Source organism: Diachasma alloeum, unplaced genomic scaffold, assembly GCF_001412515.2.
Source record: "Diachasma alloeum isolate Michigan unplaced genomic scaffold, Dall2.0 Dall_scaffold_00391, whole genome shotgun sequence".
NCBI lineage: Eukaryota > Metazoa > Arthropoda > Insecta > Hymenoptera > Braconidae > Diachasma > Diachasma alloeum.
Window position 1 is genome coordinate 638,567 of NW_021680530.1, and position 17,422 is coordinate 655,988.

At 37.4% G+C, this 17,422-nt stretch overlaps 3 protein-coding genes across 3 annotated transcripts in view; 1 reads left to right on the forward strand and 2 right to left on the reverse strand.

Annotated features, from left to right (window-relative positions):
* Positions 1 to 10,943, forward strand: part of LOC107041902 — a 67,293-nt gene extending 56,350 nt beyond the window's left edge. Inside the window, exons 9-16 of the mRNA XM_015262713.1 lie at positions 98 to 232; positions 721 to 759; positions 1,987 to 2,180; positions 5,335 to 5,560; positions 6,675 to 6,804; positions 8,019 to 8,326; positions 8,631 to 8,829; positions 9,902 to 10,943. Coding sequence (XP_015118199.1) covers positions 98 to 232; positions 721 to 759; positions 1,987 to 2,180; positions 5,335 to 5,560; positions 6,675 to 6,804; positions 8,019 to 8,326; positions 8,631 to 8,829; positions 9,902 to 10,060 — 1,390 coding nt within the window. The 3' untranslated portion in view covers positions 10,061 to 10,943. The remainder of the gene's footprint in view (positions 1 to 97; positions 233 to 720; positions 760 to 1,986; positions 2,181 to 5,334; positions 5,561 to 6,674; positions 6,805 to 8,018; positions 8,327 to 8,630; positions 8,830 to 9,901) is intronic.
* A 122-nt stretch (positions 10,944 to 11,065) lies between these two features.
* Positions 11,066 to 13,493, reverse strand: LOC107041895. Its single transcript, XM_015262704.1, has 3 exons — positions 13,409 to 13,493; positions 12,148 to 12,252; positions 11,066 to 11,262 (listed from the first exon to the last, which is right to left on the reverse strand). Exons 1-3 carry the CDS (start codon positions 13,430 to 13,432, stop codon positions 11,086 to 11,088), a joined length of 306 nt encoding a protein of 101 aa, XP_015118190.1. The 5' UTR covers positions 13,433 to 13,493; the 3' UTR covers positions 11,066 to 11,085.
* A 1,297-nt stretch (positions 13,494 to 14,790) lies between these two features.
* On the reverse strand, positions 14,791 to 17,144 carry LOC107041894 (protein hunchback-like). The gene is made up of 3 exons (XM_015262703.1): positions 16,991 to 17,144; positions 16,068 to 16,435; positions 14,791 to 15,862 (listed from the first exon to the last, which is right to left on the reverse strand). The coding sequence occupies exons 1-3, from the start codon at positions 17,126 to 17,128 to the stop codon at positions 14,791 to 14,793; spliced, it is 1,578 nt and encodes a 525-aa protein (XP_015118189.1). The 5' UTR covers positions 17,129 to 17,144.
* Positions 17,145 to 17,422: the final 278 nt, after the last annotated feature.

The window sequence follows — 17,422 nt, forward strand, 5'->3', positions numbered from 1 at the left end:
CAGGGACTGTTATTTTGTTTTAATGTCACTGACAAAATTCAACACGACAGTGATACCAAATTGGGGAGAAACACTATCTTGTCCTTGTTATGCACAGAACCAATGGTCTCAGCCATCCAGCGGTCCACGTGACAACACCAAATGCCATTGTCGATAGTTATGTGCCCCTGACGACTACCACCCAACCACCACCCACCACAACAGCACGCCCCTTTACTGTCACTGTACAGAGGTGAGCTAAATTTATAACAAAATTATCTTCCCCATGGTTTCATGTTGATTAGAGAATCAAAGACGAAACGTAACGAATGAGTCCTTCGTGTCTCGTTAAATGTGCCATCATTACAGATAAAAAAATGTGAATTTCGAATTCAGAAAAAACATTTGAGTTGAAAAAAAAAAATAACGCTCATTCAAGATTTTGTATTCCGATCACAATTCATTGGTGAGTCTCCGCACTCTCCTTTTCGGCCCCGACCGAGACCCAATTTCATGAGTACCATTGATCCACCCAAAGAATCATCAATCGTACTGCGTCGACAATGGATGAGCACGAAATCAATCCCTCGACACGCTCTCCTTTTGTTCACACTTTCACTCAGTACAAAACGATAAACTACAAATACGATTTTCGTTCACTTTCGTTCACAATACCGGAAGCTGAATTGAATCGAGTGTTTAATTGTCTTTATGTAAATATCTCGGTCATTTCTTTTCCAGTCGGGGACGACCACAAGTTAATCGAGGTACAGCGCCACCGTAAGTACAAATAAAATAAAAAACTATTTCATTATTTTTTCATACTCATTGGAATGAAATTTCTATTTTCTCTCATTTGACTGGGGACTGAAATAATACAGTAAATATTCAATGAAAAATTCTGCGCGAAAAAAATCCACTACTTATTCACATGTTCAATTCAGTTGAAGCATTTCTCCTCCTTCGTTTACGCAACCTATCACTCATTATTGATTGTGAGACTATTCATTGATTAATCAGCCAGACAGATTTGCCTGTCAATTAAACAAACTGAAAAATGCACTATCCCTCTCTGATCTTCACGGTTCATCGGCTGATCATTCCCACCGCTTCGATTGTGCAATGATACATTACCCTGAATACCGGGGATCGAAATGTCCACTCGGATACATTAACACACCCTCGTCAGGCTAATTAATGGGGGCACGTGTGTGGTTAATTGCATCGGGCTGTCCTGGGATACCCCACGATGCATTGTTCGAAATTTTTGGTTCAAATTATCGGTTAACTTATTGTAAACTATTATCGCAGTTCAGTTGCACTGAAATTTCAGCGAATTTCGTAATTCAAAAATTCTCTTTATTTTTTTAACTTCAGTAGCGAAATTGTCAAAGGGTTGAAGTCGATTTAGTCTTCAGTTGAGTTTTCCGGAAATATTTCCGAATGCAAGGGAGATAGCGAAATTTTCATAATAACCTTTTTTGTAGAGCGAATTGAGTGCTACTAAAAAGGTCATGAGAAGAATTTTGCTATCTCCCTTAGATTTCGAGATATTCATTGAAAACTGACTAATAGCCGAAATTTCACTTAAATCGCACTGAAATTTCAAAGAATTTCGTAACTCAAAAATTCTCTTTACTTTTTCAACTTCAGTAGCAGAATTGTCAAAGGGTTGAAGTCAGTTTAGTCTTCAGTTGAGTTTTCCGGAAATATTTCCGAATTCACGGGAGATAGCGAAATTGTCAAAGGGTTGAAGTCAATTTAGTCTTCAGTTGAGTTTTCCGGAAATATTTCCGAATTCAAGGGAGATAGCGAAATTTTCATAATAACCTTTTTTGTAGAGCGAATTGAGTGCTACTAAAAAGGTCATGAGAAGAATTTTGCTATCTCCCTTAGATTTCGAGATATTCATTGAAAACTGGCCAATAGCCGAAGTCGATTTGAACCAGTTGATCAGTTCGCTCCTGATTTCACTTCCTCGCTTATTTACACTACTTTAAATCCCAGACGGGTGAGGCCAACGCTGAAACCCTCCACTGAGATTGTTTCCAAGGCCCAGGAGTTCGTTGATATCTACAGGCATCCACCAACGAGACCACCTACCCTGTATCCAACTCCACAGGTCGACAAACCCGCTGCCAAGTGCCGCAAGGACGTCTGTCTACTTCCGGATTGCAACTGCGGTGGCTCTGACATTCCCGGTAATTCATTTCATTCTTCTTTTCTACTAAATTATTTTTACTAAATGTGGGAGGGGTGATGAGCCGGAAATTAATTCACTGGTTATTTGGAAAATACATCGAGGTAAATGATGCATTCAAATCAAATGAAACTCTTTGATCGAAGCTTTTTCATTAATTTCAACAATTCTTTTCTTTATTTATGTCTTTATTTAAATGAAAATATCTGGATTATATGAAATGAATAATTTATTTATTCAAACGCAAAATCAACTCTTGAGGCAGTTTTTTTTTTATTAAAAAAAACTAATAATCAATTTTCATTCCATTCCCCACTTTTTTAATGACTTTTCGTTAATTATCGTTACAAAATCCCTGGACTCATCTCCTGTTCTGCCCCTTTATTACATAAACAATTAATAATCGATAATAATTATTTCGTTTAAAAAAAATCATTAGTTTAATTAAAAACTAATTAATCTCTTCAAAAAACCTGAGTGTTATCATAAAAAAATTGTCCTATTTCAATTATTATTATTATTATTATTATTATTATTATTATTGATTGTTACATAAACAATTAATAATCAATAATAATTGTTTCATTCCAAATATTTTCAATTGAAATTAATGATCATTTCACTCTTAATGAAATATTCATTAATTTAAATAAAAATTAATTAACCCTCCCGAAACTTCTGAGTACTACCAAAAAAGAATGCCCCAATTTCAATTCGCAAAATGAACAGACCAAACTGCTCACAATTCACCGGTTAATTCGCCTCATCAGGCCTTTTATAACCGAAAATTCCCACTGACTTGCCACAACAACAATGAGCCGACCAAAGAAGGAACTGAAAAATGAAAGAGAAAAAGAAAAACAACTACTGCACATGTCGATTGTGTTATCGAGGAAACAGACCAGTGAGAAGAGCTGGGGAATGAATTAGAGTGAAATGAGAATAACGCCTTGTAATGGCCGTTATACTTTCACCGATTGCCAACGTTAGTGCACGCATATTACGCATGGGACGGCTGAAAGTGAAACAGATCCGCGTACGCACCTCCCCCATTGCGCCGAAAATTCGCGATTGTGAATATTCCCATCCGTTCGCGATTGTCGAACTGAATATTCCGTTATTAGGTGGAGTATTGCCTCGTGATTATTCGATCGAGTGAAATGTATTTTTGAAAGTGTTTTGAATGCCTTTTTTTATTCTCAAACCCAAATTTATCGGAGAATTATCGAATTTATGCGGTTTTTTTCATCTTTCGTCATCTGAAACTGTCAATTAGGTCCTGCGTCATGGAGAAGTTTTGAAAAATTATGAATGAAAAATAAAAAAAGCAGAAAAAATTCTTAATTTTTTCAAAGAGCATTTTTCATTTGTATTCAGAATAAGTTGAGTAACAAGAAATTGAAAAATGTATCTGATTTACGGTGACAAATGGCGGCCTGTCACCCAATGTCATGCAGGGGGAAGACTGATTTCGTAAATCTTTTCCCACACTGCGCAGACATTTATTACGGAAAAGGCTCTTTGAAAAAAGTTGTAATATTTTGGAGAATTTTTCAATCACACTTTTATCACATAAAAATGGCAGATGACTACATACCACTGGTTTGAAAATTGAGATACCTAGCTGTCACTTCCCATGAGGAGTTAGTGTTTTGTTATCCACCATGGAAAATGACAGCTAATAGATAATTAGCCACAGCGAATCAGATATGAGTAATTTCCACTTTTTCCAACTCATTCTGAATCTCAATTAAAAACGCTCTTTGCAAGAGTTCAGAATTTTTCAATTTTTTTCATCATTCTATCATAATTTTTGGGAATTTCTACAGGAATTTCTACACGATTTCTACCACTCAATTGACAATTTTGGATTACGAAGGATAAAAAAAATCCAGATAACATTGGAAAGATAGTACGCCCGGGCCTTAATTCCAAAATGTGTCGTGTCATTTGAATACATTTGCTTCGTCATAAAAAATTGAAAACAGGTCTCCCCGTGATATTTCCTAATTTGAATCTTTTCCCTTCGTTTATTGGAGCGAGAATTATAAAAAAGCATGAAATTTATTCCCAACCAAATGGTTCATTCATCAGCAAATGATTTACCATAATTTCCGAAGGAGTTATGCAAGAGAATAACGAGAAATCGATCGAGTATTTTACGACCGTGAAAAATATAATCTCAAGTGTCGTTGTAACAAGAGGGAGAGTTGCTCAAAGTCACTCGCGGTCGTCGGCATTTTCACCAGGAAATCAGGTTATTTTTTAGGTTTTCATTTATTTTTCTCGGGATTACGATGTTGATTAAGCTCCCGGGAATGGAGTCGAGTGAACTTCCTCGATTGAAGTGAATTTTTCTTTCAAAACTGAGAGGAGTAATGAGGAAATGATTTTTTAATCGACGAATAGGTGGCATTCCCAGTGAACAGACACCACAGATTGTCCTTCTGACGTTCGATGATGCTGTTAATGATCTCAATAAGCAACTTTACGAGGATTTGTTCGAGCGCGGACGCAAAAATCCCAACGGCTGTCCAGTATCAGCCACTTTTTACGTGTCTCATGAGTGGACAGATTACAGTCAAGTGCAGAATCTTTACGCCGATGGGCATGAAATGGCCAGTCACACTGTCTCGTAAGTCGTGCGGTTTTTTCAGTGGAAAAAAGGCGCGAGTACGAGGCTTTATCCGACAATTAACCGAGGGAAATTAATTGAAATCAATTCACAAACTGAAATTTATTTCAGTCGAAGTGTTTTGCGCTCGAAAAATTATTGATTTGACGAAAATAAAATTTTTGATATTTTTGCAGATATCCGTAAATGGATGAGGTTGAGAGAAAATTTTGGAAGATATTTGTCAAATAATGAGTGGAATTTTGATGAAATTTGCAAAAAAAAAATCACAAAAATTCTCTGAACTTCCAATGCAACTGCAACTGCAAACTTCTGCCGAAAAATTAAAAACTCAAGTTTTTAATAGAACAGGCAACTAATGCTGATTACTAACTGAAACTTTTTCTTTTCTCTTTTTTCCTTTCATCTATCTGCCTTGAAAACACCGGACAATGACCAAACGGTTTTTCACACCTCATCAATGGCACACTTTCCCATCACTCGCTTGCGAAAAAAAAAATGTCGAACTAATGGCAAACAGGTGATTATTTGCCTGAGGAGATACCCCAGATTGTGCTCTTGACATTCGACGATTCAGTCAATGATCTCAACAAGGGCCTCTACTCAGATCTGTTTGAGAAGGGACGTAAAAACCCGAACGGCTGTCCCATCTCGGCTACGTTCTACGTGTCACACGAGTGGACTGACTACAGCCAAGTGCAGAATCTCTATGCAAATGGTCATGAAATCGCTTCTCACACTGTTTCGTAAGTATCATCGCTGCATCAAACGAGCTTGGAACGTCTCGTTCGGCAGAATTGATGGTGAAGTGATAAAACGTGATGAATTTAATGGCACAAAAAATGATCTAGAGATGAAGTCATTAGGCGTATTTACAGTTTTAGGGGTAGTAGATTTTTTAAAATGCCTTTTGACGCTGTCTCTTCACTATTTAAATCATCAGCTTAATGAATAAAAGCCAACAAATTTCAACTAACATATTCTTTTTTTCTCTCAACGAAGAGAATACAATGAAGAGTTTTCTATTGCTATTATTTCTGCCTAATTTTGACATTTCATAAATAATTGTTTCAGAAAAAAAAAATTCAGGAAATAATTGTTTTTTCCTTCATTCCGAGAGTGAAGTGATGAAGGAAAATTAATTGAATATCAAAAATTAATCTAAAGATGAAATCATTAAGTCATATTCATAATTTTGGTCATGATAGATTTTTAAAATGTCTTCTGACAATGAAAATTGGATTTTGAGATCTGAAAAATGAAATTTTTATGTCATGTTTTACCACTTCACTATTTAAATCATCAGCTTAGGAATCAAAGCCAAAAAAATTTCCAACTAACATATTCTTCTTTTCTCAATGAAGAGAATAAAATGAAGAGTTCTATTGCGATTATTTCTAGCTAATTTTGTCATTTCATAGAAAATAATTGTTTTCTCCTTCATTCCGAGAGTGAAGTGATGAAGCAAAATTAATTGAATATCAAAAATTAATCTAAAGATGAAACCATTAAGTCATATTCATAATTTTGGTCATGATAGATTTTTAAAATGTCTTCTGACAATGAAAATTGGATTTCGAGACCTGAAAAATGAAATTTTTATGTCATGTTTTACCACTTCACTATTTAAATCACCAGCTTAATAATAAAAGCCAAAAAAATCTTTCAAACTAATACAATTTTCATTTCTATTTTAACCCAGAGAGTGAATCCGTTTTTTTTTCTACGTAATTTCGTCACTTGATGAAGAAAAATAGTTTTTCCCCACTATTTGAGTTGACTGAACCCTCGTACTCGACTTTACCTTCATTCCGCCAGTACTAGATCCTGGAATATACTGTAATCTATGTGAATACGTAGGCACAGTTTCGGTGAGCAGTTCTCGGCCAGGAAGTGGGCCAGAGAAGTGGCTGGACAGCGAGAAATTCTCGCCGCTTATGGAGGAGTCAAGTTGGAGGACGTCAGGGGAATGAGAGCTCCATTCCTCTCCGTAAGTCCCACCTCATTTTCTAATCATTGCTTAACATTGAATTACATAAAGTGGGAGGGAGAACTGAGCCGAACATCGCTGTTGTGCGTTGACTGAACACTTATTCGTGTTTGCATACTGTTTTTTTAGTCAGGCTGTTGAAAATAATATTGAAATCCAGGGACAGTTGACTAGGAATTCTCAGGAGAGTGACATTGAATTTTATTTGAGGGAACAAATTAGGAAATTTCAGACTCATTAATTCAACATTTTTGTAAATCGCAATAATCAGCCGCAAATTAGACTGAATTTTTGATTCATTGAAAATTGAAGAATATATTTACCTGAATTTTCCGGATATCTATTAATTTTCATTGAATAATTGAACTGAAATTTACAACTTCGGCTGATTTTTCCATGAAATATTGTATTTACAACGAAATTCCTTGAAATTTCAGTGAAACTATAATGTAAATGCAATTTCGAGAAAATCCAAATTTTTGTGAATCTTAATAAACAGTTGCAAATTAGGTTCAATTTTTAATTGATTAAAAATTCAAGAATATATTCGCCCGAATTTTCCTAATTTCTATTAATTTTCATTGACCAATTGAACTGAAATTCGTAGCTTCCGTTCATTTTTCAATGAATATTTGAATTTACAATAACGAAATTCTTTGAAATTTCACTTTAATTTCAATATAATGTGATGGAAATTCCCAAGTTGTCTAGTAATTTTCAAGAAAGTGTCATTAAATTAGATTTATAGGTAATCATTTAAACAAAATTTGAAATCATAAAATTTCAGATTTCACTGGAAATCCAATGAATTCTCAATGTAAATTTCAACATTCTGTACCAAATTACGCTGAATTTTCAATTAATTGAAATGTAATTAACATGCAAAAATATATTCCCCTGAATTTTCCTGACTTCTGTCCATTTTCATTGAATAATTGACCTAAACTTGACAACTTTCCGTCTCTAAAAATTAATAATTTGATGAAAAAATCGCCGAAAACTGTAAATTATTCAATTCCTCTCACAAATACATTCTAAATAAATTCTTGTTTTTTGCATTTTGTAAAATCTCCACCAATTCCCATAATTCCAGTGAAATTCCCACAGAAATTCAATGAAATTACCAAAATAATAGCTGAAAGTTGAATCGTTTTCATGAAAAATCACTAATTCATCATTGCCAAGCCGAACTGATTCGAATGAATTGCCGTCAGGTCGGTGGAAACAACATGTTCAAGATGCTTTGGGAGACGAATTTCACGTACGACTCATCGATGCCGATTTACGAGAATCGTCCACCATCGTGGCCATATACCCTCGACTACAAACTCTTCCACGACTGCATGATACCCCCCTGTCCAACGCGCTCCTACCCAGGCCTGTGGGAGGTGCCCATGGTGATGTGGCAGGACCTCAACGGCGGCAGATGCTCCATGGGAGACGCCTGCAGCAATCCACCGACACCCGATGGTGTTTACAAAATGCTCATTAAGAATTTCGAGAGACATTACACTACCAACAGGTAATTTATCGTTAAATATCTGCTGGAGTTGCCCAATGTGAGGCAATCTCAGCCCAGATAAACCCCAAATGACTATCTGCATCGCAGAAACTTTTCGAAGCCATTTTTTCCCTAAAATAAACAATATGAAAAAATAATAAAAAATATAAAACACATTTTTATCACTGAAAAGTGCCTGAAGCTGTGAAAAAATGCCTGAAATTTCACGAGACGATTTGAAAAATAGATTAATGTAATAAAATAAATCAATTGTTTTGCAAATATTATTTTTTACGCTGACTGATTTATTTTAATCTACGATCAGGGCGCCTTTTGGATTGTTCTACCACGCAGCGTGGTTCACACAGCCCCACCACAAGGAAGGATTCATCTCCTTCCTCGATACTATTGCTGCCATGGACGACGTCTGGATCGTGACGAACTGGCAGGCACTCCAGTGGGTCAGGAATCCAACCCCTCTAGCATTACTGGACAACTTCGAGCCATTTGGCTGTAATTATCCTGTAAGTGTCGCTCACCCTTTCTCAACTGCAATTTCTGAGTTATAATTCACGAGTTCATTTGCAACTCGATAATGGGGTGAAGTGAGCTGTCTTTAATTTAGCATATCTCTCCATCAAATGATGCGATTTGGATGGGTCAGGGCTCATTTTAAAGCTACCGACAGTACCTTGAAAATGAGAAAAAAGTTGGAAAATTTCACTCAGCGGTTCTCGAGTTATTGCCATATTAGTTAACATAGCAATCCTCTGATTACAGGACAGACCCAAAAAACGCACTGGGGTGAAATTAACTGCCTTTAATTTAGCATATCTCTCGATCAAATGATGCGATTTGGATGGGTCAGGACTCATTTTAAAGCTACCGAGAGTACCTTGAAAATAAAAGAAAAGTTGGAAAATTTCACTCTGCGGTTCTCGAGTTATTGCCGTATTAGTTAACATAGCAATCCTCTGATTACAGGACAGACCCAAAAAACGCACTGGGGTGAAATTAACTGCCTTTAATTTAGCATTTCTCTCGATCAAATGATACGATTTGGATGGGTCAGGACTCATTTTGAAGCTACCGACAGTACCTTGAAAATAAAAGAAAAGTTGGAAAATTTCACTTAGCGGTTCTCGAGTTATTGCCATATTAGTTAACATAGCAATCCTCTGATTACAGGACAGACCCAAAAAACGCACTGGGGTGAAATTAACTGCCTTTAATTTAGCATATCTCTCGATCAAATGATGCGATTTGGATGGGTCAGGACTCATTTTAAAGCTATCGACAGTACCTTGAAAATAAAAGAAAAGTTGGAAAATTTCACTTAGCGGTTCTCGAGTTATTGCCATATTAGTTAACATAGCAATCCTCTGATTACAGGACAGACCCAAAAAACGCACTGGGGTGAAATTAACTGCCTTTAATTTAGCATTTCTCTCGATCAAATGATGCGATTTGGATGGGTCAGGGCTCATTTTAAAGCTACCGACAGTACCTTGAAAATAAAAGAAAAGTTGGAAAATTTCACTTAGCGGTTCTCGAGTTATTGCCATATTAGTTAACATAGCAATCCTCTGATTACAGGACAGACCCAAAAAATGCAACAACGCGAAGGTCTGCAACCTCTGGCACAAGAGTGGCGTGAGGTACATGAAGACGTGCCAGGCCTGTCCCGACATTTACCCGTGGACAGGAAAAACAGGCATACGCAGCAGTCGCATCGACAACGACATCGACAATTGAAGGAGCCACGACACTCTGATTGGAGAAAAAAAATTATGAAGAAACCCACCAGCAATATAATAATTACTTGATAGAGCATTCATACGAATTCCATTGCCAAGAGTGTTCCATTCGTTGGAAAAACTCTGGGGTTGATGTTTGAATATGGTATTGAAGATCGATAAATTGCACTCTTGAAGACCGAGTACGTTGAATCATGGCGTTTGTAGAATTTTTCTTCTTCGAGATTAGGGGAATAAATGAAAATTAATCAATCATGAGGAGCAGTGAATGCCATAATACGATGAGAAGTAGCGAATGGAGACGAGGAATAACTTAATTTTCATTTATGGAGTAGTAAAATGTAAAAAGTAGACAGAAAATGTAGGAATAATTGATCGGCGAGGGGAGAATTTTTTTACATTTTTAAAAAATAGGAAATAGAGCGGAGGAGGTGGGACTAAAATGGGGAAAAATGATAATTGGATGGTAGATAAGGTAAATTGGTAATGGCTGTGGCATATTTTTCTCGGGTGAGAGGACAAATCAGGGGATTTTGGGGTTCTCTCTCCATGAATGAACGATCGAGTTTAGGAAATTTTTTAGTCGACGGTCTGTTGCACCTCGAAGCATTAAAATCCACTCACCTTTACGTACTCGGTGTTCAATACATTTTTTAAAATCAGTTGGGCGAATTACTTGGTAGACGTGGCAGAAATTTTGAGAGCTGTTGAAGTGTGATGAGTTACACTTTAGCGTGTAAATTAATGCGTAGCGTAATGTAATTCGTGGGGGGAGTGCGATGTTCGCATTTGTGGAGTTGCCGAACGAAATTTTACTGTCGTTGAGGTGCGACTCGTTGTGTTAAGTGTATGCCCTTAATAAAACTTCTAATTTCACTAGATTTCATGGATTTTATCCCTCTTGTCCTGTTATAAGTTAAAAATGTTGAGGCATTTTTTCAGGTTTTTTTCGGGGAATTTTTAATGGTAAGATAATTTATTTAATGCGTATCACAAGGGAGTAATTGATGTTGATCTGAGGGATTATCTGACATGTCGCAGGTCTGGCTTAGCCTGTTGCACTTTAGTTCCCCATGGACCTTTGAATCCAGCACTGCCACCCAAACGATTTATCAGGTCCTGGCCTCGCCATCCGTTCACCGCTTCGTACTGTACCCTTCGGATTTTTCCGTCGTTGGGGTCAAAGTCCCATTCTGTTTTCTGAAGAAAAAAAAATAACATTACGTCAACAGTTCAGAGTTTGTTGTAGAATGCAAAATGTTGGAAAATTACTCGTGAAATTTGGAGGGACCAGATTAGTCAAGCCTTACATTTTTTAATAATTTTCCTTACGTCTGATCTGTTTTTTCGTCAGAAATCTCGAAATTCACTTAGAAATATTCTCCAATTTTTTAAATTCTACTCTAAAAAAATCCTCCACGAAATGTCTTTCATATTTTACTCAACTACACTGGGAGAAAAACGACAAAGTTCTCAAAGTCTTACTTGTGCCAAGAAAATAGTTTTTTGAAAATTATCAAAAAGGATTTTTTGTGCCAAACGCGCAGAGAGTGCGCCGGGATGAAAAATTTTTGTCGCAAAAATAGATTTAGTAGTTCAAAAAAAATTGCATTCTCTGCACACGAGAGATATTTTCATCCTGAAAGGCACCGTCTGGTGTGAATTATCCGTCTCTTGAGCCAAAATTTCGCGGCTGTCGAAGGCAGAACAATTATTCATGTTTGAGACTTTCCAATTCGAACCAAATAAATTCTTTTTTGGCAATTTTCAACTAGCGATTTTGTTGGCCCAAACAAGACTTGTTTGACGACGTGTTTGTTCTCCTCTCAGTGTACTTCACTTTGGTTTACTATAAAAATGAGGAAATTCCAGTCAGAAATGAATTGCTGAGAACGTCGGAACGCCAGCGATATTGAGAAATCTCAAAGAAATTTATCTTTCTTTATGAAAATTCATTGCGAACTTGATTTATCTCATCGTTCCAACACTTCGCTCCTGAAACGAGGCGAGTCCATTACTTTTTCAGTCCCATCTTACTCAATTTCCAGCCCATAAAAGCCACTTATACCTGAATATTGCACATACCTCATGAATAATTGGGATGCCAGCGACGTTATTCTGCACCAAGTCATGAACCAGCGTCAGTAGATTCGACTGCGAGCCTCTGGCAGTCATCATGAAGACTGTTACCTGCATCATTCAATGATTTATGGTCTTCCCAGAATTACATTTTCATGTGAACACACGTGAAACAATTCAACAGAAAATCCCAGCGCATTCTTCAAGAAATTATGCAACTTCTTCGTGATTTTCCAACACAACTTATTCTGTAGAATTTCTTCTGTAAAAATTCTTTGACACGATTTTTCTATTTTTCTATTTTTTTAATTTCATTACGAGAAATAAATAAAAATACAGAGGAAAAACCCTACAGAGGAAAATTTGAGCCCAAGAATTTCCCCAGAAAATTCCAAATCTGTAGATTTTTTTCTATAAAATATCTTTTTTTTATTTGCAAAAACCAATAAATTTTTTAAATAAAATTATCTTGAATAAAATTGACTTCGAAAGTTCTGATATAAATTAAAATTTGACAGAATTTTTTTGGGTTCAAGAATTAAACAATTATCTCATTTAGCGCGTTTCAATACATTTTTTTTAAATAAAAAATCTTTTTTTTCATTTGCAAAAAGCAATAAATTTTTTAAATAAAATTATCTTGAACAAAATTAACTTCGAGAGTTTCGATAGGAATTAAAATTTGACAGAATTTTTCTCTATTCAAGAATTAAATAATCGAAATAACAAACAATTATCTCATTTAGCGTCAAACAGTCAATTTCTTCGTGATTTTCCAACACAACTTATTCTATAGAATTTTCTCTGTAAGAATTCTTTCACACGAGTTTTCCATTTTTCCATTTTTTAAATTTCATCATGAGAAATAAATAAAAATACAGAGGAAAAACCCTACAGAGGAAAATTTGAGCCCAAGAATTTCCCCAGAAAATTCCAAATCTGTAGATTTTTTTCCATAAAATATCTTTTTTTTAATTTCCAAAAAGCAATAAAATTTTGTAAATAAAATTGTCTTTAATAAAATGGACTTCGAGAGTTTCGATAGAAATTAAAATTTGACAGAATTTCTTTCTATTCAAGAATTAAATAATTGAAATAACAAATAATTATCTCATTTAGCGTCAAACAGTCATTCTTCGAGAGAAACAAACGGTTTCCATTCCCCGAGTGCAAGATATTCATCAAAAACCCCAATTACTCCCCCAATCAATCACCAAGAAGTGATAATATCACGAGAGCGATCATCAACTTCAACCAAATCAATTACCACAAGCAAGTATTTAAAATCCATAACGATGGCCACAAAAAATCCAACTCTCTGTATCACTAATGCCTCCAGAGCTATCACTCTCTCCGCAGTTGAGGTAAAACTGAGAGTGAAAGTCTCAAAGTCGTGTGGACGTTCCTCGTGTCTTTCCACATGTCTCCCAGCAATCACGTAACGATTACAGACAAATGTCCCGATTTTTTTTCTCTCGGGGAAAAAAAACGAATGTCTATCGAGTGGAAATGTCCAACAGAAAATATTTTACATAAAAAAATTAACAGACTTTGGTTTTTCTGTTGAATTTACTCAAACGAGATGATTTTTCGGGCACGTTAGGAGGGAAAATAAAGTCCAACGTTTTCCATTTTGTAAATAAACTATTAATATTCAAAATTTCTGTACACAAGAAGGAATGTTACAATTACATGACTTCGCATTCTTAGACCTAGATGACATTCCGTTAATCCCAATGATACTAGAATAATCTCACTCATCGTTTCTTTGATTTTTGGCTCAGAAAAGCGAAGTTTTCATTTCTCAACTCATCGTAATTTATACAAAACTCTCTCGCATACAAACGTTCGTCTAATTTACATTTTTCATCACGTTCTCGTATCTAGTTTTCATTGGGCTATTTTCTCTCATTAATGGGGAATTCAATTGTACTTGAGTCATCCCTGATGCAATGAGAAAGGAAAAACTCATCGAAAATTATCGAAGAAAGTTTAATTCTCACAACTGAATTAATTTTCATATTGAGTCACAAACGTCTTCTTGAATTTTCAATAATTAAGTGGGAGCTACAGTCATCTGTACTTTCTTCAACATTTCGTTGGAATAAATTTTCTGAATTCGAAAAATATATTCATATCAAATATTTATATGTAATCACTCTATTTTTCCCAGTGTCTAGGAATATTTACAAGGGTCGTCTGCTATGGCACAACTCGGCAATTCCTCCAGGCAATTATCCATCATTTTTCGTTGATTAATTTTAATTTTGAGCTTAGAAAAATACCTTATAATTAATAATAATCTTCATCCATAATTCTGTAATTGAATGGAGTAAAAAATACTGAACAACTTGTTTCATATTTTTGAGAGGATAATCTCATCACAATAAAAGGAATTCTGAATCACGAAGAATTGGGTGATCAATTGTTTCTTGAATCCATTCAACTTCAGAATTGTCTTTATAATATTATTGGAATTCTGCTCTCATGCACTTTGAGCGATTAATGTTCCCTCGGATTTGAACTTCAGTCTTCACCGCAGTGAATATTTTTTTCTATCACAAACATCGAGAGAATTTGTCTCATTCAGTAAAATAATCTCTTCGGAATTTCTCAGAGTGACTCCACCAGACTAATTAATTTCTAAAACTAGGGATTACGAGCTGCCTCAAAAAAAAATCTCGATACAAGAGATAAAAAACCGACGCCTGATTCCTCTGCTGTAAAAATTCCGAAGAGAGACGAATTTCGTCCTCTCNTTCCACTCCCAGAGTGTCCGTAATTCACGCCATTCTGAGGCAGATTAGCATTGAGCCTGCCAGCAGCCATGGCCGTGGCATACTGAGCCAAGATACTCGCCCTGAGTCCCTCCATATTATCCACACCATCTCTGCCGAATTGGTTGACCACCGGAAAACCAGAGAGGATGGAGTTCAGGGGGTTGAGCGCCATCAACGGGTTGAACCCAGTGGGGACCGACAGTGGCGTCAACACCCCCATCTGCGACATCATCTGGGGGCTCTGGGCATTGCTGGGAGGCCGTGCCTGGGGCTTTGGGGCTATTGGCCTCGGCTTGGGCCCCCTCCTCGTACCGTAGACATCCACCACCGCGTGGGGGTTCGGTGTGCCGTCTGGATTCAGCACAATTCCCACCTCGTGCTTGCGATTCTTCACGTGCTGCTTCAAAGCGTGCTGGTACTTTGCCTGGAACGGGCACATGGCGCATCTGTACGGGTAGACGTTGGAGTGGGACTTCATGTGGCTGGCGAGCATGGACTTGTTGACGCAGGAGTACGAGCACTTGTCGCATTTGAAGGGCTTCGACTTGAAGTGATTGCGAATGTGGTACTCGAGGTGGTGCTTGAACTCGGTGACGAAGGGACACCTGGGGCAGCTCAGGAGCCTCTCGGCCTTGATGTGGAGCGGAGCGTGCTCCCAGAGGGCGACCTTCGTCACAGCTACGAAGCTGCAGTGCTTGCAGCTGTAGGTCTTCACTTTCCCTTGGGAGTTGACTCGAGGTGTGCGAATACCGGGCTCGTCGATGTCCTCGTAGTCGTGCTCGGAGCGCCCGGAACCCGATGATGTCGATGCCCGATTGATGTCGTCCATTGGACTCAGCTGGGGATTCGCCGAGGGGGAGAGCTGGGGGAAGAGCGAGTGCGCGAAGTCTGGGGTGTCAGTGCTCGTGCAGTGGCCTGTCAGGTGGTCACGAAGCTGTAATCTGGAGGGGGAGAAACGTATGTCAGTTTTTAGAAGATTGGGGCAGTCGCAGTGGCGAATTGTTTCGTGATTATAGTGGATGGACTTGGCGGGGATGGGGTGACTGGATGCAGAGGAGAATCCACAGAAGTATCAGCTCTTCTGTTGCTGATTAATTTACTACCATCGGTTGTCAGTCTAATTGGAGTAATTGGGGTGATTCTTACCCATTTTCTGCTGTGAACTGACAGACAGGGCATTGCAGATGCTCCTGGCCCTCCTCGGACGAATCACTTCCAATATTCGTGCTCTCAACGTCCATCGGCTGATGCAGCCCGGACGGCCCTGGCTGATCGGTCATTACTGGTAGTCTGGAGAAGTTCAGGGGCGATGGGCAGTTGTTGAAGCGACTCTGCAAACTGTAATCGTAGCTACAGCCGGGCGTCGGCTGGAAATCGCTGGATGCCGCGCTTCCTGGTGAGAAACCGCTGGTGCCAGTGGGGGAGGATCTCTCGCTTCGCGGAGAAGCTGAGGACGTGTAGTGCCCCGGGGAGACGCCTGAGTCGTTGTTCTTGTCGTCGGTTGCCTCTTCCTTCTACGAGAAAATAAATTATTAGTGAAATAATAAAATTTCATTCATTCTTGACTATCAGGGATGGCCTCAGCCATTCCATTCTTCGAAATTAAGAGAACGTGCACCTTATTTTGATTAAAGTTTAAACATAATCATCGAAATTTTAAAATTAGAAAAATAATCGATAATCCATTTAATTTGTAACTAAAGATGAATTAAATAATTAGCAATTGTCTATTGAATAAATAATACTGAATTTCATAAAAAAGATTTTTAATTGAAGAAATAATTGGTAAAATAAAATACTAAATACAATCAAGTAAAATACTAAATTGATTATTAATTTAATACTTGAAAATTGTAGGTTAATATTTACGAATTTACTATTTCAAAATTAATTAATAATTAATAAATTAATTAATAATTAATTTAGGTAGAAATGAAAATTTTTGGGAGAAAAGTAAAGACGAATCTTGATATTTTGTCAATAATCTAGTGCAAAAAAGAAGAATGGAATGCGTAGGAGACGGATTTTCATACTGAAAGGGGGAATTAATCTGGGGCGAAATTTCTCACCGCTCTTCTATCCGTGCTACCCCAAGCGGGCGGGGTTGGCGACTGGAGGGGATGATTATCCTCCATTATAATCGGCTGCTGCTGTAGCTGATCTGACGGCGGCACCGGAGCCTCCCCCGACTCCCAGCTGCCGTGCATTTTTTAACGCTCTCCTTGCAATTCCTGCAAACATAAATCGCCCCGCGTTAATGCAACAATTTTAATAATCGGGGAGGTGACGAGAAAAGTTGTGACCAGTGTTTCTGGAGCTGAAGAGCGACCACTGGAAAGAAATTGAGGCAAACGGATCTGCCGGTCATTTCTGCAAACAATCGATATTGAATTTCTCTTCATTCACAAAGGAATGTATTCCTTCGTTTTTGTATTTTTTTCTTTCACATTCGAAGCCGTAAAATCCAAGGGATATTCCTTCAGAAGCGTATGCAGATGTTC

Excerpts from the sequence above, each read along its gene's own strand:
- LOC107041895 (XM_015262704.1), bottom strand. The coding sequence starts at position 13,432 with ATGGATTTTAAATACTTGCTTGTG. Across the intron at positions 12,253-13,408 it reads ATTTTAAATACTTGCTTGTG|GTAACAGTCTTCATGATGAC; the intron begins GTAATTGATTTG and ends TGAATGATGCAG. Across the intron at positions 11,263-12,147 it reads GCATCCCAATTATTCATGAG|AAAACAGAATGGGACTTTGA; the intron begins GTATGTGCAATA and ends TTTTTTCTTCAG.